Raw genomic sequence first — 20,828 nt, forward strand, 5'->3', positions numbered from 1 at the left:
TTTTTTATTATAGGTATATATATTTTGTTGTATGGTATATAATTTTTGTAGTCTAGAGTATAACATTTATTTAAGATGATATTTAATTTTTATTATATTATATATAAATTTTTTGGTATGTATACATATTTTAATAGTGGTATATATATAATTGTCAAAAAAAATAGTGGTATATATAATTTCGTTAGCATGATATATATATTTTTTAAGTATTAATTTAGTATTGTTATAATTTCTTTATGGTATATAATTTTATTACTACAATATATTAATTTTCAGTGATACGATTTATTAAATACTGTTATATATATTTAATGATCTAATATATTTATTTATTTTGTTACAATATAATAATATATAATACTAAAAAAATTATACAAACTAATTTAATTATTATATATATCGAAGAACGAACAAAAAAAAAAGATTTTTGTGTAGGTAGGATAGATGGATGTAATGGCTAAAGCTCTGCCAGCTTCTTGTAGACTGAACTCTCTTTTCTTTAGGCTCCGAGTTGTTTTTGGGTAGGATTGTAGAATTTATCTTCGCCACTAGTGGCAATGAAGTTCTTGGTAATTAACAAGCAAGAAAACGTATGCGCTAACAAGCAACGGCTTTCGCGCTAGGGCGCTCATTCGCAAGGAAGATCTCCACTCATTTCATTTTAATAAAATAATATATAATAAATATATTTTTTATAATTTTTATCACCTAATTTATTATATTTCATTATTTTTTTAATTTTTTTTTTAGAAAAAGACATTTACTAATTTAATTTTAAAATTTAAAGTCATTTTAGACCTTTACATTTTGATAAAACACATAACACAAAATTATTGTCGTTTGGATTTAATAAACGACACTGGGCCATTGTGATGATACGATTCATTTCCAGCCCAATAAGTGGCCCACTGAGCCCTCTGAAGAAGCCCTAAACCATAAACATTCACGCTTCTTTGTTTCCTTAAACCCTAAAACCCTTTCTTTCTGATTTTCTAAAACCTTCATTCTGTTCTTTCCGACTTGGGAAAAATTAACATACAACCACAGAAATGGCTGCTTTTACTTCCCTTATTCGCAAATCAGCGTCTTCCTTGGCTCCATTAGCTTTTCGGGCTGTCCGGACTCAGAGGAATTACCAGTCTTTGGTTGTGGTTGCCATAAACCATACTAATTTTTCTCAAAATCACCACTCTCACTCCCCTTTGGTTCCAGCCTTTCACTACTCCACCGAGTCAAAGAAACCCAGCTCAGACGAGTCGCTTCTCCGAGTAATCGAGTCAGAAATCCATTGCGCCACAGAAACTGACGATCAGGACCGGGTGAGACTTTACATTAATCTATTGCATTGATGGGTTGTTTGGTTTTAATTAAAATGCATTTTTTGAGGCAAGAAATGTGAGGTTAGCTTTTTTTGAGTCTCAGATATAATTTCAGTTCATTACAAGTATATCTCATTCTTGGGTCAGCTAACCAAACTTTTGAAGTAGGGGAAATTATTCCTTTGCCTTTTGTGCTAACAAGCTCAGAAATATGGTTACTTATTTTGTAGGTTGAAGAGGTTCCAAATGGTTTCCCTTTTGAAATTCAAGATAATCCTGGACTACAAACCATAACCCTAAAGAGAAAATATCAAGGAGAAGATATTCAAGTTGAAGTTCATATGCCTGATCTAGTCACTGGTGGACAAAATGACGATGGTGATGATGGAGACGATGATGAAAAATCTATTCAATCTAGCATTCCACTAGTTGTAAATGTCTCCAAGAAGAGTGGACCTGCACTAGAGTTCAGTTGCACTGCCTACCCTGATGAAATTGCAATTGAAAGCTTGACTGTGAAACATCCAGAAAACTCTGGTGATGAAATTGCCTATGAAGGGCCTGACTTCCAGTAAGTCTGTGTAGAGAATGTTTGAATGTTTAGCATCACTAGCTGTTAATTTTCAATACAATACAATTTTGTTTTCTAATTGATTTGAATCTCTTGTGTGTCCAGTGATTTGGATGAGAATCTGCAGAAGTCATTCCACAAGTACTTGGAGATTAGAGGAATCAAGCCCAGCACAACAAACTTCTTGCATGAGTACATGATCAACAAAGACAGTAGAGAATATTTGTTGTGGTTGGAGAAACTTAAGAAATTCGTCCAAGCATAAAAGAATGCATACTTGATTTATGTTGGAGGAGATGGCCATATAGTTGTTTGTTAATGACAGAAATAACACCCTGTATCATGTATGGAACAATATATTTGCTCTTTCAATGATAGGATACAACAAATAGATTTTTGGTAGAAATGTAGACGTACTTTCTATTTCAATTGACAAACCTTTGATTTGAGTTTTTTTTTTTTTTTTTTTTTTTTTTTTTTTATCATTATATAAATCGAGAATTGTGTTCTTATTTTCCATAGACGAAGTGGGGGTGGTCTGTGTATAGTTTCATTTCATCGATATTTTATGAGTTTATACAATTTTATACCTTTAGCTTAAAGTTTATGTTAAATAAATATATATGACCATATATGCTTTAAAAATTCACAATATCGGGAGTTTTCAAATATATATTTAAAATATAAATTTACTCCTAACTTATTGAAAAATAATCTACGTTTCTTCAAAAATGTACTCTGAAGAAAAGTAGATTTTTTTTTTCTTCCAAAATTAGATTTTTGATTGATTACAACCAATAAAATGCCATTTAGTTCAGTATATGGTCAAACAACCTTTTCGGAGTGAGGATGTTGGTAGTTCCTTCCCCCACCATGCTGTGTGTTCCAATGAATGAGACTCTACTTACTTTATTTGTGGATGCTTGTGTGAATGCAGTGTTTGGTTATGTTGTGTTGAAAATATTGAATATGCAGCAAAAGAATGTCACGATGATGAGGACCACCAACTGTATTGACACGTTGCAAATGATGGGCTGCAATACAAGTTTGTTATACCTTTTCCTAAAAATCAGGGATTTGGTACAGCTGTATATTCCTTGATTTTGTTTCTTCTGTATCCCACAATTTGTGTATAAATAGCCAAGCATTAATTGTAAATTGTAACCGTTTGAGCAGTCAATAATATCAATAACATAGTCTAAATTTTCTCCTCAGTACTCTCCTTTTTTATCTTGGTATCAGAGCCGACTCTTCACTATCCATGGCCAGCCCTTACGATTCCTCATCAACCATCGGTGGTGCTCAAGACGTCCCTGCTCAAACCACCGCTGAAACTCACGCTCCGGTTCAAGCAGCTCTTGCAACTGCTCCAGTCTCAATCTTTCAGAACCTTGCTCCTCTCACCTTGAAGCTCGACAGAGGCAACTACTCTTTCTGGAAGTCTCAAGTCCTTCCCGCTCTTCATGCTCATGATCTCGAAGGGTTTATTCTCGGCACAAGAGTTTGTCCCCCTCAGTTCGTTGACAACACCATCGGAGGACCTGTCCCTGGAGAACCACGACAACTCAATGTTGGGTATGCTTTATGGAGAAGAACAAATTAGGCCATTATGAGTTGGATACTCAACTCAATCTCAGAGACTATGTTTGGCCATATAGTCAGGTGTACCACCTCCTTTGAAGTCTGGCATACTCTTGAGTGTCTGTTTACCACTCAGTCAAAGGCTCGCACCCTCCAAATCCGGTTTCAACTTCAATCCCTTAAAAAGGGAAATTTATCTATTCATGATTATATGCTAAAAATGACTACTCTAGCTGAAAATCTCTGTGCTGCAGGTCAACTAATTTCAGATGAAGAACTGATACTCTACATCCTAGGAGGCCTAGGACATGACTATGACCCTGTGGTCATAACTCTAACCTCTCGATCTGACCCTATAACACTTCAAGAGAGTCCAGTTTCTCTTGCAAAGCCAAGAAATGTGATTAGAGCAAATGAATGCCCCTATCGCAGGTGAAACTCTCACTCCCAGTGCCAACTTTGCAGCTCACTTTCGTGGTCGTGGTGGACCTTCTAATGGCAGTCAAAACCGTGGTTACCCTTCTCGTGGTCGTGGTCGAGGTCGAGGAGGCAGAGGAAATCGTCCAGTTTGCCAACTCTGCAACCGTGTGGGTCATGTGGCAGGAAAGTGCTATCATCGGTTTGACATAAACTTTCAGGCCACAGCTCCTAATGCAAACCAGAACAACCAAAGCAATTTTACAAACCAGCAACAATCTGGACAAGGTCAACAGGCCTTTCTCTCTTCCTCTGCTGAAGCCAACCAAGACAACTCCTGGTACATAGACAGTGGGGCCACAAACCATATCACCTCTGATGCTCACAATCTGCAGAACAAATCTGAGCACAAAGGTAGTACTCAACTCTTGATTGGTAATGGTCAACCTCTTCCTATAATTGAGATTGGAATTAATATTCCACATGCTCACAAAAACTCTGTTTCTATGCTTTTGAAAAATATTTTATGTGTCCCTCAAATGACTAAAAATCTTATTTCTATATCCCAGCTAACTCATGATAACCCTGTGTATGTTGAGTTTTATTCTGATTGTTGCATTGTCAAGGAACTGGCTACGAAGAAGGAGGTAGCTCGGGGAATGCTTAGCAATGGTTTATATCAGCTTCATAGTCCTACATCATGTTTCGGATCCAATCCTTCAAGTCGCTCCAGTACTTATGTTTCTGTTTCTCCTAATTCCAAAAAGAGTTTTATCTCAGAGTCTAGTCCTGTTTTAGAGTCAAGTTGTAAGAGTCTTTTTAAATCTAAAGAGCATGAAAAATTTGCTCAATCTTTGTTTGTTCAAAACAGTAACAGTGCTGATATCAACATTTGGCACATGAGACTTGGACATCCAAGTTTAAATGTAATGAAAGTCATGTTAAGAAATGAAAAAGTTTATTTTCAATCTCAGCCTAAATTCTGTGATGCATGCCATATAGGCAAATCAAAACACAAGCACTACTCTTCATCTACCAAAACAGCCACAAAACCTCTTGAAATTATTCACTCAGATGTTTGGGGCCCTTCACCAATATTGTCTAAAGATGGATATAGATACTATGTCCATTTCATAGATGAGTTTAGCAACTTTACATGGATTTATCCATTAAAATTAAAATCAGATGTTAAAGAAACATTCATTGTCTTTCAAAAGTTTGCTGAAAGAAAATTTGAGTGCAAAATCAAAGTGCTGCACTCAGATTGGGGAGGCGAATATAGAAGCCTTGCCAATTTTCTAGCCTCTCTAGGAATCCACTTTAGGCATCCATGCCCACACACACATCCTCAAAATGGAAAATCCGAAAGAAAACACCGCCACATAGTAGAAATGGGTCTCACATTGCTCACTCAAGCCTCCATTCCTCTCCACTATTGGTGGGAAGCCTTCAGCACATCAACCTTTCTTATAAACCATCTTTCAACTCCAACATTAAATCAAAAATCACCCACTGAAGTGCTTTTTAAAGTCAAACCAAATCTGCATTTTCTCAAAGTTTTCGGTTGTGCCGCTTTTCCTCATCTTCGTGACTACAATCAACATAAATTAGACTTTCGATCAACAAAGTGTGTTTTCCTTGGGTATAGTCCCAATCACAAAGGCTATAAATGCCTTCATCCTTCAGGTAGAGTATATATTGTCCAAAGTGTAACTTTCAACGAATCTGATTTTCCCTTTGCTTCAGGCTTTAGTGTGTCTCATTTTAAAAGTTCTGATATTAACACATGTCTTAGTCAAGTCCAATATAGTCAATGGTTGCCTTTTTTATCTAACCTTGAACAGGAACGGGAACATGATGAAGGACATAATGATGCTGAAATGGACCATTGCTCAACAACACCTACTCTACATCCTTCTGCACCAGTTTCTAAGGCTGCCTCCAGCAATAATCAAAGTAAGACTCCTGACACTTCAAACTCTTACTCCAAAATCCCAATTGACACAAATTTGCCCATCTCCATTCCTAATTCATCTCCAATACAGCCCAACACCTCAACCGAAACCCATTGTCCAAATAAGTCCTCTCATCCCATGATCACAAGATCCAAGGCCGGCATTTTTAAACCAAAAATCCTCTTAGCCTCTACTTCTCATTTATCCACTGCCGATTGCCTTCCAGAATCCCTTGAACAAGCCTTAAATTCTCCAAAATGGAACAATGCCATGAAGGAAGAGTACTATGCCCTTAAGAAAAATGGAACTTGGATAATTGTTCCAAGGTTACCTCATATGCATGTTGTTGAAAACAAATGGGTGTATCGAGTTAAATATAATTTAGACAGCAGTGTAAACCGATACAAGGCTCAACTTGTCGCAAAGGGGTTTCAACAACAACCCGGTATAGACTTTTTTGAAACTTTCAGTCCCGTTGTGAAACCATCTACAATCCGAGTCATTCTCTCCATTGTTGTAACTTTTGATTGGGACATTCAACAAATTGATATCAACAACGCCTTTCTCAACGGCACTCTCCAAGAAGAAGTTTACATGGAACAGCCTGCTGGTTTTATTGATCCTCAGTTTCCCAATGGTGTCTGCAAGCTTCAAAAGGCTCTCTATGGCTTGAAACAAGCCCCCCGCGCATGGTTCGACAAACTCAAAAGTTCACTTCTAGGCCTTGGTTTCAAAAACTCAGTGGCAGATACATCATTATTCTTTTACAACCAAGGTGATGCTCTCTTATTTGTATTAGTTTATGTCGACGATATTCTTCTCACTGGAAATAATGCCTCTCAAGTCACTGCTATTATCTCTAAACTTCAAGGTCAGTTTGCTCTCAAGTCTCTCGGATCAGTCACATACTTTCTTGGTTTTGAAAAGTAGGGGGCCTCATGGTCTGCACTTATCTCAAAACAAATATACTACTGATCTGTTAAGAAAAACTAACATGCTTCAAGCCAAATCATGTCCTACTCCAATGAATCAAAGCAACAAGTTAAGCTTACAAGATAGTGCTCCCTTTGAGCATCACACACTCTATCACAGCGTCATAGGCGGTCTGCAATATCTCACTCTTAGTAGGCCTGACATTGCTTATTCCGTGAACAAACTAAGCTAATTTCTTCAAGCACCAACTCAGAACCATTGGAGTGCTTGCAAGAAAATCCTTCGGTATTTGGTTGGATCAATTGGAGAAGGAATTCTATTCACTTGGGCAGCAAATCTGACCATTGAAGGATTTTGTGACTCCGATTGGGCAAGTTCCTTGGATGATCGAAAATCTACAACGAGTTACTGTATTTATTTCGGCAATAATCTGGTAAGTTGGAGCTCTCGAAAGCAAAAGTCAGTAGCTCGTTCAAGTACTGAGGCGGAATATAGAGCCTTGGCTCAAGCTTGTACAGAAGTTGTTGTTGGAAATTATTTTACCAGGATCTTAGATCTACTCACAAGTATGTTGATTAACACCCTAAATATGAACTTTCTAAAACGATGAAATTAAACACATATAAAGTTAAAGAGACCTTACATTGGTTGCAGCGGAATATAATGACTCCTTCCGTTCAGATATCTAGCCCTTGATTCCTTTCTGTAGCAGAGCATTATCAATATCTGAACCTGGATCTCTTTCTCTGAATCTTTGATGCTGAAACCTCCTTCTTGCTGAAAGTCTTTCTTCACGATCTTCCTCACTATGATTGAGGTATCACTTGCTATGTGTGGGCACTACTCATACACTAAGGATTTCGAAATCTCAATGAGGAAGAGAGAGAGAGTGGATTCGGCCAAAGATAGGGAGAGAGAAGGGCTCAGGTTTTTCTCTGAAGGAAAAATAGAAAATTTAAGTGTGTAAATTTCCTGAAGCCTTCACTATCTATTTATAGCTTTCCACTAGGGTCAGGTTTGAATTATTTGACATTAAAATAATGAAAATATCAGAGGGAAAACCCTACAAAAGTGGCCGGCCATGCAAGGTGGATTTGGGCCTCACTTTTTGCAATTTTGCAGTTTTATCTTTTCTGCATCTGATTTTCTCAAAAACGCCAATTTTCTAATTCAACCATTTAAATGCCAATTCTAACTATTTAATAACTATAAATAATTATTAAATAATATTGTCATTTATCATATTTATTAATTGAACCATACAAAGTATCATAATTAACAAATATGCCCCTAAAACTCTTTCTTTACAATTTCGCCCTTACTTAGTGAAAAATTCACAAATAGACATAGTCTAATTTGAGAATTATAATTGATTAATCAAAACCAATTACATGAGTCTTACAAGAAATATTATCTCAACTAGTGGGGGGACCATGGGTCTATATAACCGAGCTTCCAATAAGTAGATCAAGAATTTAGCACTAAAATTCACTAACTTATTAATTCTTCGTTGAATCCACGCGTAGAACTTAGAATTGCACTCTCAGTATATTGAATGCTCTATATTCCACCATATAGACACATCATTAGTTATCCATTGTTATAATCCTAATGTGATCAATGATCCTCTATATGAATGATCTACACTATAAAGGATTAAATTACCGTTACACCCTACTATGTATTTTATCCTTAAAACACTTGACCCCGTATAAATGATATTTCAGCTTATGTGAAATGAGTACTCCACCATTTATGTTCGTTTGGTCAAGCTCGAAGGAGATCATCCTTTGCTTACTATTCGCCAGATAGAAGCTATAGATTCCATGTTTATGTTAGCGCTCCCACTCAATTGCACTACCGTGTTCCCAAAATGTACGTATCACCCTGACCTAAAAGTAGGCTTAACTAACAAATCAAAGAACACGAATAGCCTTTCAAGATTGAGCCTAATCATATCAGGATTAAGATCATTTGATCTAGGATCAACTAGGCGATATTGACTTGAATAGATATTACGGTAAGTTTAATAAATCTAAGTGAAAGTTCAATATCGGTCCCTTCCGATGCATACTCCATGCATCCAACCTGAGCTTTACTTTAACCAATGCTCTGGAAAGAACATAGCACTTCTCCAAATGCAAGTAAACTCTGTTATAGATTATCATATCAGTAAAACCCTATGTCTGATAAATCTAGGAAACTTTATTCACATAGTCATGTTTACTTTCCAATGTGTTGACGGCACAATAAACATGATCAAGTATGTGAAAAGGGTTTCAGATGAATTTATACATTATGTACATATAATCATGAAATAAATCATGTGAACCATGCAACATTAAATGTTATTTCTGATCTATATTAATAAGTAAATCTGATTATATTGAAATGAGTTTTATTTAGGGCATAAAACCCAACAGTTGTGTGGCTGCAATCCCTCTTCACTGAAATCGGTATTAAACACAGAGGGCCTGCAATAATCTGGTGTGACAACTCAGGGGCGAGACAGTTAACATTTAATCCGGTCTTCCATTCTAGAACCAAGCACATCGAAATTGATGTGCACTTTATCAAAGAGAAGGTGTTAAGCGAAGAAGTTGAAGTCAGGTACATACCCACACAAGAACAAGTTGCTGATTTGCTCACAAAATCACTAAGTATAGCTCAGTTCCATTATCTCAAAAACAAGCTTGCTGTTACACATACTCCACAACACAGCTTGAGGGGGCATGTTGAAAATATTGAATATGCAGCAAAAGAATGTCACGATGATGAGGACCACCAATTGTATTGACACGTTGCAAATGATTGGCTGCAGTACAAGTTTGTTATACATTTTCCTAAAAATCAGGGATTTGGTACAGCTGTATATTCCTTGATTTTATTCCTTTTGTATCCCACAATTTGTGTATAAATAGCCAAACATTAATTGTAAATTGTAATCGTTTGAGCAGTCAATAATATCAATAACATAGTCTAAATTTTCTCCTCAATACTTTTCTTTTTTATCTTATTGGATCAATTCAAGTGGTTAGTCGTGTATGATCAGTTGGGGATCATGGTTTTGAAGGCCTACATTGCCCCGCATGTGATGTGGCTGAAGCTTCTGCCAGCCATGTTTCTGTCTTCAACTTGGTTTCCTTAAGATCCATATCAACTCTTATTTGCCTCTCTAATTTTTATTTATTTTATGCTCATTCCAACCAAGGGAAAGAACACATGCACAGGGAAAGAACCAATGACGGAAGGAGTCATGGAGTTGGGGGCCGTAACTCTTCTAAGAAAAAAAAATTGTATACTATTTTGTATATATTAAATACGTAAAATATATATATAGTTATTTATAATTAACCCCCCAGTTAATTTTTCTACAATTTTACCCCCATCTTACAAATTCTCCCTCCGTCGCTGGAAAGAACAGAGTATGCCTTAGTTTAGTTTTTTTTTCTTTTTGATAATGAAGTTATGCCTTAATTATCTCGGACCATTTTTCTAATACTACATACTTATGATACGGAACGAAATTCTAACAGCTAAACTCAAAACACTTTTTAGGTTGAAACTAAGGTAAAAGTGCAAACCAGGGTAGCTCCGTGATAAAATAAACTCAAGGAAATTATCATTATTATTATTATTATTTATTAGATATACCAAACCAAGCCTCGCTTGTGATTGTTCCATAGCAATGAAATTTAGTTACCAAATTAAGCCTAGCAAATTCACTACACTAATATAGACGCAACGCAGCAAACGACAAAGAGGAACAACTTCCTTTCCATATTCTCTCTCTAGTAATTCACTACACTAAAATGAACTTAGCAAAGCACAAAGAAAAAATCCTCTTGCTTCCCTATTCTCTCCCCATCGATCAACTCTGTTGACAAGAGAGTTAAAACCCGACACAGTGCCGGGGTTTGATTCTTGTGATTCATTCCATCCCATCCAAATAACTTAGGATTCAATTGACAGATCCTTGAAGGTGTATGAAATCGCTTTGTCACCATTTACCACTTGCCCATTTCCTTTTAGGATCCTGCAATTGTAACAGGCCATTTCTTTATTAGTTCTTCTGCTCGTAAAAGAAATAATTTAAAATTTTGTAAAACGATAAATCAATACGAAAAGCACATGCTGAATCCATAATTTGTAAAAACAACTAAACCATACCATCGGGTTGTTAACAAGCCTTCTACTCCTACTGGACCACGAGCATGAATTCGACTTGTGCTTATTCCAACCTGCACGGAAATTGTAGGGAATCAAATACAAAGCCACCATGAGAAAAATTCTTAACTTTTGTGTAACTGTCACACAATATGATACCTCTGCGCCCAATCCAAATCGTGAGCCATCACAAAATCTTGTGCTTGCATTGTGGAAGACAGCAGCACTGCAATGTTTATAACAAGCCAAATTCATTAGTTCCCAGAGATATAGAACCAAATACCATAGTGTTACCACGTCGATTCATCACTAACATAACATAATAAACAACTCTTCTCAATCATAGACAACTATCAAGCTAATGGTATCTATTGTGGAATAAGATAAGCTTTTGCATAGTATCACCTGTCAACTTGGTGTAGAAAAACTTCCGCAACTTTTGAATCTTCCGTAACTATGCAATCAGTATGTGCACTGTTGAAAGTAGTGAATTTGGAATATTAAAGATCTGTTTCTATATAAATCACATAATTAAAAGGATTTGAAGAAGATAACATGCTTTCTAAAAGCAAATGCAGACATGCCTTCCATGCTTATGTATGTGATCAATGGCTGTGTAGACATCATCCACAAACTCAATAGTGCAAGCCAGTGAACTGTACTCATGATGAAATGAACGTGCCTCAGGAATGTTCAGCAAGTAACTTGCCCTAGGCCCGCCAAATAAAGTAACACCTGCAAAACAGTAGTTCCGGTAAGTTGTGCCTCTAGAAAATTCCAAAGCCTTCTTCTAGAAGGTCCATAAATAATTTTAGTTTGAGTAATGTAGTCTTAATTAACATCGATGGCTCAAGACATGAAAACCTGATTGGGACAAAAATTACAATAACCGTTATGTAAGAAGCTGGCTTATTATTTTAGCTTTGCATCTGGCTATTGGAAAGGTGGTTGGAATAGATATGGTTATTCTTTGTACTTAATTTTTTTGGAATGAATACTTGGTGAAAAGAAATATATATATATATTTTATTAGAAACTGTACCTTCAGTGCGAAGGTCAACAATAAGCTCATTAAAAGAACCTGTTTGTGCCAGATCCTTGTGAACAAGGAGAGTTTCCTGAGAGTGGAATGCACAAAAAATAAGGAACATGTCAAATCATGCAAGGCAATAATGACAAAGGTTTTCCAAACTTGGGCTGGCACTTAAAGCAGATAAGTTAATTTATGTGAAATAAAGAATAAATAGATTACCATGGCATTACAAGCTGCCGGATAGTCCAGTTTTGCATCCAGGACAATTTGCTTTGCCATATCCATGTTTGCAGATTTATCAATATAAACATGGCAGATTCCATCTGAAGAAAACAAAATGTTGTTGCTTACTACAAAATCCAGACCCATGTTCAAAACAGAAAAACAACTATAAATAACAGAGTTATGGCAGGTTCAATTCATATTACCAGCATGACCCAGGACAGGAATCTTGGTTGAGCTTGTTATTTGGGATACCAGCTTATTGCTGCCTCTTGGGATCACTAGATCTATCACATCGTCAAGCTATAACAAAAAATAATTACGCAACCTTCTTAACTTCATCTGACTCAATTTTCCCATTGAAGTTCATGCATAAAAAGAAAAGAATAACAATAAATAAGTAATTATTCTAGGATATTTCCACCTTAAGTAGATCAGGAATCTCTTCTCTTGACGTCACAAGTCCGATAAGTTTTCCGCCAACATTATCTGGAATAGCTTCGGTAATAACCTATAAACAACGCATAAGCCAAGGAATGATGGGAAGACAAGCACAAGAATTTCAAGTATATTATATTATGTTCTTTCAAAGTATATTATATTATGTATTGATCAATTGAATATAAGAAACTAACCTTGTGCAGAATAGCATTGGATCGCTTTGCCTCCTTTCCACCTTTCAAAATAAGTCCATTCCCACTACGGATTGCTAGTGAAGCAATCTATTTAAACAAAACAATATACAGATACTAATGATGATGAGAATATACTCAAGTTTAGTTTATAAAAAGGTGGAAATACTTAGCATTACGAGAAAAAGGGCTTTCCTAATGTTTAGGATAAAGTTATGATGGGGATTAAAAGTCATTAATAAGTCTGTAGAGAAGCCAACAAATGTGTTCAAGTGCCTTGCTTGATAGTAGAGGAATAAAAGTTTTATTACAGACAGACAGAGCTAGCTTGCTCACCCAAACGACTGGTACCATACTAACATAAAAATTAAAGAGCAACGAAGGTTGAGGGTTCCCTTTACCTGTACTAGTGCATCAGGACGAGACTCGAAAACAATTAGGAGAACTCCCAGGGGACTGGATGTTTTCTCTAGTACAAGACCATCTGCAATCTATATAGAAGAGTGGCCATGAGAAATCATACATGAAATAAAAAAGTGATATAGAATAGAAGATTAGTCATGAAAAAAAAATATATATCATTTTTATTTAAAGAAAATATGTTTACATGTATAGACGTTTAAAAAAAAGAAGTAGAAGAAAGACAGAAAAAACAATAGTCATGGAAATAAGTAAACTCCTTTATAAAGCATTTATATATATAAATAGAAGAGAGAGAGAGAGAGAGAAGACAGGGTAATAAAATTCAAAAAGATATTCAAACCACAGACCATCTTTCACTGCTCTCATAGTGAAGACCGCCAACATTTCAAGCGTAAAACATTTAAAAGAAAATGGTTGAGTTTTGATTCAATTCCTAGAATAAAATCCGAATCTGCAGTGTGCTCTGTGAATAAAAAAGATTTGACTTAATCGTCCTACCACTCTATTCATTTACCTCAGTTCTCTTCAAAACGCGACCAATTGGATCTTCCATGTTTGCAATAGCACGCATATTTTTTGCAAGGGTTTTAATCTGTCAACCACAGCAAAACTTTCATCAGCAAGGTGAGCAAAAGAATATCTACACATATGTATATATGCATATAATAGTCAAATAAGAAACCATTTTTTGAGATAGAAATGGGAAAGGGAAGAGAAAAAAAAAACAAAAGGGAAACATGAAAAATTATATACAAGAGCCATCTCGAGAGGAACCAAAATGCACATAAATCAACACACAAAATAACAACTGGAACCTAGTACATGCCTTTGCTGCACTCAAACCCAGCCGAGCTACCAAGGGTTTTTCATATCCTGCCAGCTGTGCTTCAGAAATATCAAGTTCATTTTCAGCCTTAATGAGCTCTTGATTAGCCTCCAAGGCATCAGCTACGTCGAGCAAAATTTTTTTCCTTTCTTCTGAAGATAAGGCCTACAAACCAATGTCACCAAGTAAATTATACTCCTAAAGAAAATGTATTGGAGGCAAGGACACAACAATAAAAGGAAACAGAAACCTATTATGTTTTTCTTTTCTACTAACAGGGAAACATTATGTTTGGAACAAGAAACTTCAAAAAGCTACCTGAAGGCGTCTTGAACTTTCCCTGGCAGCAACTGCCATCTGACGTGCATCAACTTCTTTGAGAGGGACTAATGAACGGGCATCCTGGTGAAAGAGGGTACCAATTCGCTGCCCTTGGAGGACTTTAATAAGGTTTTCAGGAGCATATCCACTTCAAAATGAAACAAGAAATATATTATTGAATATTGACACAGCATACACATTGGCTCAAAGATGATCAAACTATGTTAATACCATGATGTGTAATGTGCACGTCATAAAATTGTAAATTCTACTCGAACAGGTTGAAAAATACTTCATAAACATATAGCAGAAAAGCAAACCTGGTGATAATAACTGGAATTCCAGCATAAGCTGCATTGACAGCTGCTTTTACTTTTGCAGTCATACCTCCTCTTCCTACTCGAGATTTGTCTCCAAAAGTAATTTCATCTTGATGTTTTTCTTTAACGTATGTATCGATAAGCTTTGATTTTGGATCACTCGGAGGGCCACTATAAAGTCCCTCCACATCACTCAATAATACAAGGAGATCAGCCTTCAATTCTAAAGCCAGAAGAGCTGACAAACTATCATTATCCCAAAAAATCCCAGAGGAATCCTGCAAAGAGCGCTCATGAACAAAACTTCACGGTAACTTTTGAAACAGTCAACGGGGATATGAAAAACAAATGTACCTCATATGGAGCTCTTCTGGTACTGACTGCATCATTTTCATTAAGAATCGGAACAACCCTTAGAGCAATCAGCGAATTCACAGTTTCACTCAGTTGCTTTCTGAAATCTTTATCCCTAAAATCATGATCTGTTACAAGAAGCTGGGCTGATGTCACATCAAGCTGCAGGGTAGAAAAGAAAATTTAATTAATTAAAACTACTTCGCCCAGCAATCATCAAACTTTGTCAGTAAGTAATTAAATCCAAATTCCAAAGTACACATGAAACTCCAGTTAAGCTTAGAAAACAAGAAAACACCTGAAGAAACAATGTGTCATACAGAGCCATAAGACTATTTTGTCCAACCGCAGCACAGGCCTTCCCATCAATTTCACCTTGTGGTTTTTGGAGATCAGCGAAACTGCAAGAATTTTACTTATCAAAACTAACTGAATACTTCAAAAGCGAAAACAACAGCAATCATCAAATTGAAGAAAACAAGAGATACCTGCTGTTAACCAATTTCCTGTATCTAAGTCTTTGACGACCAAGACCAACAGCACCTGATGTCACCAAAATGACTTCATACCCTTGAGAATTCAGCTCTTTAATCTGCAAGAAATTTAAAAAAATTAACATAAAATCGCATTTTTCAAATTGTAAGAAACAGTAAATACATAATATAGAAATGACCTGTTCACAAAGGGCACCTAGTCTTCCAAGCGCCAATCTTCCATCAGCTCGAGTGACAACCGCGGTTCCAACCTTCAAAAAAAAAAATAATAAAGCACAATATCAGAAAATCAACCAATCAACAAAACAAGTATTTATCTTTAATTTAATTACTTTTTTTTTAAAAAAAAATAATTAATTAAAACCAAATATCATACTATTCATAAGTTAAATTAACAAACAAGTTTCAAGTATCAAAATTATTCAAACCCAGAAGTACTCTACTTAAAGCTGTAATCAGTATAAATTAATATGAAAACCAAAGTATCATTTCTCCATTTTCAATTCGAACAGCACCAAATATTATTAACAAAAGTAAAACCGAAAATCAATGAAAGAAAAACACTCATCTTTGCCTCTCAATTTCAACGTTTAGGATTAATGGAGGTAGAAATTTAGGGTTCAAGTGAACAAAAGACGTAAAAAGAAAATAGAAAAAAGTGAGTGAATGAGTGTGAGCGACCGACCTTGATGATGAGACGTTTGACGTCTTTGACGAAAGCTCGAGAACGATCCATGTCGTTCAATGGTAAAATGAAGGAGAAATCGGCGGCGACTCGAACTCAGTAGGGAAAACTCGGCGAGTCGGTTTGTGTTATATGTTTTGATAGGGTTGCTCCAGATTCAGTCTCGACAATGATATTTATCATCAGGTGCTGGCGAGTGAGTAAGACGGAAAGAAGGAGGTGGTGCTGCTGCCATTGGAGGTAAGCCCGAAAGTATCGGCCTTCAGCTGCGTCCAATGAGAGAACGCCATGTGTGAACAGAGTGAGGGCATTTAAGTAAATGCAGTTACGGTGACGTGGTAGGAATGGATTAAATAATAGAGGCGCCGAAGGGTAGTAGTAGTAGTGGTTAGTGGAGGACACGACAAGTAGATTTGTGATGTACAGTATTTGTTTATTTATGATTCATCAGATTAGATCCCTGTCATGCGGTCCCTCACTTATTTATATTATGTCTATCTATCTATATCTATCAATGATAATAGTTTGCTCTCACCCTATGATACTATGATTCCTATTTCCTACCTTAAAATTCTCACCTTATCATACAAAATAATGCAAAATACTCTAGGTAGCATTATTAATTTGTGTGATATTAATATTAGTATAGTTAATTATTAAGTTTTATATATTTTAATTTAATATATATATATTTGTTTCATAATGTTGTTTTTTGGTGGTGCCAATGGTATCGGCTTTTGTAGTATTGTTGATTATTCACAACACACCACTTTATAGTGTGGTATAGTGATGAATATTATTGATTTATAGTAGCAATACTTTTATAATAGTCTACTTTATCACTTCACGGGTCATTTTTACTGATACACTTGCCATGCATGAATAAACTAAAACGAGGAAAACCCTTTTCTTATGGACACCTGTCACCTATCACCTGTCACCTGTTATTTATATTTATATAGATGATTTGACTTTTTGGGACAAAGATGATTGTTTAGGAGAGTGGGGCAGTCAAGGCCTAAGTTCTACGCCCCACAATTTTAAAGAGCTCTACAAATTAACATGAAAATTATATGTATAAAAATAAAAATATAATATATACACATATTAGTTCAATAATTTTCATCAAAATATCTTTAGGACAATTAGTAAGAAAGGATTTATATTAATGTGAGGGTGCTAGGTTCAATTTTTGTCTCTCTCATATTTTAGTTGTTTTTAAATTTTAAAGTATATAATATATATTTAGTTTTTTTTTTATAAAACATATATATTTGGTTTTTGTTAGAGTTTTATGTATTGGTTAAAATTTGTAGAGATTAGGTGGGATTGCCCACCTTTTTGTTTCCCAGCTTTTCAGAAGCTATGCGTGTAGGTGGGATTGTCATTTTTGTTAATAGTTTGTGTTATCTTGTTGGTGTGCATGTAAAGGGTGTCGTTCACGTACCTTGTTTACATGTTGACCGTTTGATTTTTTGTAAGTTGTGTGGCTTATGTGGTGCGGTGCCTGAGGTGGAGGTTTCTTCTTTGCTTTGTGGGCCTTTGTTTGTGGGTTGTATTGGGCTAGCTTTAGGGCTTGGAGGCTTGAATAGTTTTGGCGTGTGTGGGTTGCCTTAGTTGATGTGGTTTGTTCATATTTTTGGGCCATTGGGTGAGTTTATTTCCAATTGTGGTATGCCCATAGGGTTGGTTCTTAAATGTTATTTATTTGGTTGTAGTGGTACAACGCCTATGGCCGTGTGTGTGATCAATGGGCCTATTCGGTTGGGCCACGTTGTTGGCTCAATTAATGGCTCATTTTTGGGTAATGTTGTTAATTGCCTTGATATGGAGGGGAGAGCTTTCGCCATTTATTTCCAAGCTCAAAAGATATTTATTCAAATACTTGGAAAATTTGATGAGCTTGACCATATTGAAATTCGTAAAATTGGCGGGGATTTTGGTGCCCTGTCGGTCATTGGGCTATATGAAAGCAATTCTCCTTTCATGAAAAGGATGCTTGTTGAGGGCTTGGCGACAGTTTGCTCTAGTCTTTTGGATGTGTTGTTCCATCTTCTTGATGTGGTGCGTGTCTTTCTTTGGGATTTGTTTGGGCCGAACCAAGATGATGAGGTGTCGGTTCACTCTTGTACCCCTGTGGAGGAGGATGTTTCTCCTCCACAGGAGCCATGAGAGCAGTGGCAGTGGCTTGGAACTGTAGAGGGTTGGGACAGACCTCTACGGTTCGCGAATTGAAGTCCCTGGCTCGGTCGTACGCTCCTGATTTTATCTTCTTGTCCGAGCTAAAAGTGGATGCAAAGCCACTAGTACGTATTTTGAACAAACTTCATTTCTATTTTCATATTTCTATGCCTGGTATTGGTACTGCTGGGGGTATTATTTTAGCCTGGAAATCCGGATTTGATTTTGCAAGTATATCATGTTCTCGTCACCATATTTCTGGCTTAGTGTACTCAGATCCTCCCTCAAATCCTTGGCTTCTTTCCTGTGTGTATGGCCCCCCGTACTTCCATGCAAAAAAGTCCTTTTGGACTGAGATTATGAGGGAAGGGGAGAGATTCGGAGGGCCTTGGTTGATTGTTGGTGACACTAATTTTGTTCTAAAAGAATCTGAAAGAAAAGGTTCGAAAGGGAGGGATCAGTTTATCCCATTCATCTCAAATTTGGTGAATTCAAAGGGTCTCATTAATTTTCCCATTCAAGGAGATCAATTAACTTGGGATAACCACCGGTCAGGTGTGAGCCATATTAAATCCGCGTTAGATAAGGGAATTGTGAATGGTGATTAGATCAAACTTTTCCCAAAGGCTATCCTGCGTTCCGTACAGACTTGTAATTCAGATCATCGACCTCTTTGCCTGTTCTTTGGAGGAGATGTTGAAAAATTTAGAAGAACCTTTAGATTTGAAGAGGGTTGGACCCGTGATGAAAGGAGTAAGCTGGTGGTCTCTCAAGCTTGGAACTCTGTGGTGCATAATTGGGCCCCGGCTAGAATGTTTAAAAAGATCGGGGCCACTCGGGTGGCTTTAATTCACTGGCATAAGACTCAGTATGGTAAAGTTGATGCTTCTATTAAAAACTTGGAATGTAAGCTTAATACTCTGCAAAGACTGCCTGTTGGCTCTAGAGACTGGAAGGTGGAGTGTGAGGTTCGTAAGGCCCTCAATGAGGCCTTAGAAAGAAGGGAAATCTATTGGAAACAAAGAGCCCGTGTTTCATGGCTTAGAGAGGGGGACAAATGTTCCAAATTTTTCTTTCTCTCTGCTACTATTAGAGGTAGACACAACGCTATTGAGAGTATATTGGATAGTAATAATGTCTGGCTTACTAGGCGTAGCGCTATTGGCAATGAATTCACCAGGTTCTTGAAAGATATTTTCACTGATAATGGATCTGGGTCGGGTCTTAATTGCTCTAACTTGATAAATGATTGTCTATCCCCTATGGAGAAGGAGGAGTTAGTCAAGGCCCCTGATTATGATTAAATTCGAAGAACTCTTTTTGCCATGGGTTCTAACAAAGCTCCCGGTCCAGATGGAATGTCGGTTACCTTCTTTAAACACTACTGGGAGGCGGTTGGAGATGACTTTTGTGAGGCTGTCTCTAATTTTTTCTCCACAGGTGTTATGCATAAGGGGGTGAACGCTACTAACTTAGTGCTCATTCCCAAAGTTCAGAACCCTAAGAGGACAAATCACTTTAGACCGATTTCCCTTTGCAATGTGTCTTATAAGGTGATCTCCAAAATTATTGCCAATAGGATCAAGCCTATTTTGCCTAGAATTATCTGTCCGACACAGTCTGCTTTCGTGCCGGGTAGGAACATCCAAGATAATAATGTCATTGTGCAAGAGATCATTCACTCGTTTAAAAGGAAACAAGGAAAAGGAGGTTTTTTCGCCATCAAGATTGATTTAGTGAAAGCTTATGATAAGATAAGATGGCAGTTCATTGATCATGTGCTTTGTTGTTTTGATGTGCCTCCCATGTTTAGAAACTGGATTTCTCAATGTATTTCGACCACTTCTCTGAGTGTGTGTCTGAACGGTGGTCAGGTTGCGAGGATCACCCCGTCTTGTGGCCTTCGTCAAGGGGACCCTTTATCCCCTACCTTTTTATTTGGGCTGCAGAGATTTTGTCAAGACTGCTAGAAGAGGCCTTGAGGAGCGGTAACATTAAAGGTATCAGTCTATCTAGGGGAGGCCCCATTCTAACCCACATTTTCTTAGCGGATGATTTGATCCTGGTTGGTAGAGCCTCAGTGGTAGAAGCTAAAAATTTTTGGCAGTGCCTTGTGAATTTTTGTGCTAAGTCAGGCCAACAGGTCAATAAGCTCAAAACATCTATCTTTTTCGGCAATAATACTCTGGTTGGTGTGAGAAAGGAGATTAAGGAAGCTTTGGGAATTGGGAGCTCGGATGGTAATGTTAAGTACTTGGGGCTCCCTCTTTTTCGTTCAAAGCAAAAGGATGTTGATTTCAATTTTATTATGGACAACCTAACTTCTAAGTTACAAGGGTGCAAGGCGAAATTGCTTTCGAAAGCTGGCCGGGCGACTCTGATTAAGTCTGT

The 20,828-nt window shown here is 36.8% G+C and overlaps 2 protein-coding genes across 2 annotated transcripts; one reads left to right on the forward strand and one right to left on the reverse strand.

The window, feature by feature from the left end:
* Nucleotides 1–938: 938 nt before the first annotated feature.
* LOC115703653 (uncharacterized protein At2g39795, mitochondrial) lies at nt 939–2,345 on the forward strand. The gene is made up of 3 exons (XM_030630893.2): nt 939–1,322; nt 1,553–1,893; nt 1,999–2,345. The coding sequence occupies exons 1-3, from the start codon at nt 1,053–1,055 to the stop codon at nt 2,156–2,158; spliced, it is 771 nt and encodes a 256-aa protein (XP_030486753.2). The 5' UTR covers nt 939–1,052; the 3' UTR covers nt 2,159–2,345.
* An 8,034-nt stretch (nt 2,346–10,379) lies between these two features.
* On the reverse strand, nt 10,380–16,822 carry LOC115705168 (delta-1-pyrroline-5-carboxylate synthase). Its single transcript, XM_030632416.2, has 20 exons — nt 16,257–16,822; nt 15,751–15,822; nt 15,566–15,669; nt 15,376–15,478; nt 15,078–15,239; nt 14,724–15,001; nt 14,401–14,551; nt 14,083–14,247; nt 13,771–13,848; nt 13,235–13,324; nt 12,837–12,923; nt 12,626–12,712; nt 12,408–12,504; nt 12,199–12,302; nt 11,989–12,064; nt 11,531–11,681; nt 11,352–11,420; nt 11,106–11,172; nt 10,950–11,020; nt 10,380–10,815 (listed from the first exon to the last, which is right to left on the reverse strand). Exons 1-20 carry the CDS (start codon nt 16,305–16,307, stop codon nt 10,734–10,736), a joined length of 2,145 nt encoding a protein of 714 aa, XP_030488276.2. The 5' UTR covers nt 16,308–16,822; the 3' UTR covers nt 10,380–10,733.
* Between the last annotated feature and the right edge of the window lie 4,006 nt (nt 16,823–20,828).

This window comes from Cannabis sativa, chromosome 1 (assembly GCF_029168945.1).
Source record: "Cannabis sativa cultivar Pink pepper isolate KNU-18-1 chromosome 1, ASM2916894v1, whole genome shotgun sequence".
NCBI classification, from domain to species: Eukaryota; Viridiplantae; Streptophyta; class Magnoliopsida; order Rosales; family Cannabaceae; genus Cannabis; species Cannabis sativa.

Coding starts and splice junctions, on each gene's coding strand:
- LOC115705168 (XM_030632416.2), bottom strand. CDS start 16,307: ATGGATCGTTCTCGAGCTTTCGTCAAAGACGTCAAACGTCTCATCATC. Junction 12,505..12,625: donor AGATTCCTGATCTACTTAAG/GTGGAAATATCC, acceptor TTTTTGTTATAG/CTTGACGATGTGATAGATCT. Junction 11,682..11,988: donor TGTTGACCTTCGCACTGAAG/GTACAGTTTCTA, acceptor ACTGTTTTGCAG/GTGTTACTTTATTTGGCGGG.
- LOC115703653 (XM_030630893.2), top strand. CDS start 1,053: ATGGCTGCTTTTACTTCCCTTATTCGCAAATCAGCGTCTTCCTTGGCT. Junction 1,323..1,552: donor AAACTGACGATCAGGACCGG/GTGAGACTTTAC, acceptor CTTATTTTGTAG/GTTGAAGAGGTTCCAAATGG. Junction 1,894..1,998: donor TATGAAGGGCCTGACTTCCA/GTAAGTCTGTGT, acceptor TTGTGTGTCCAG/TGATTTGGATGAGAATCTGC.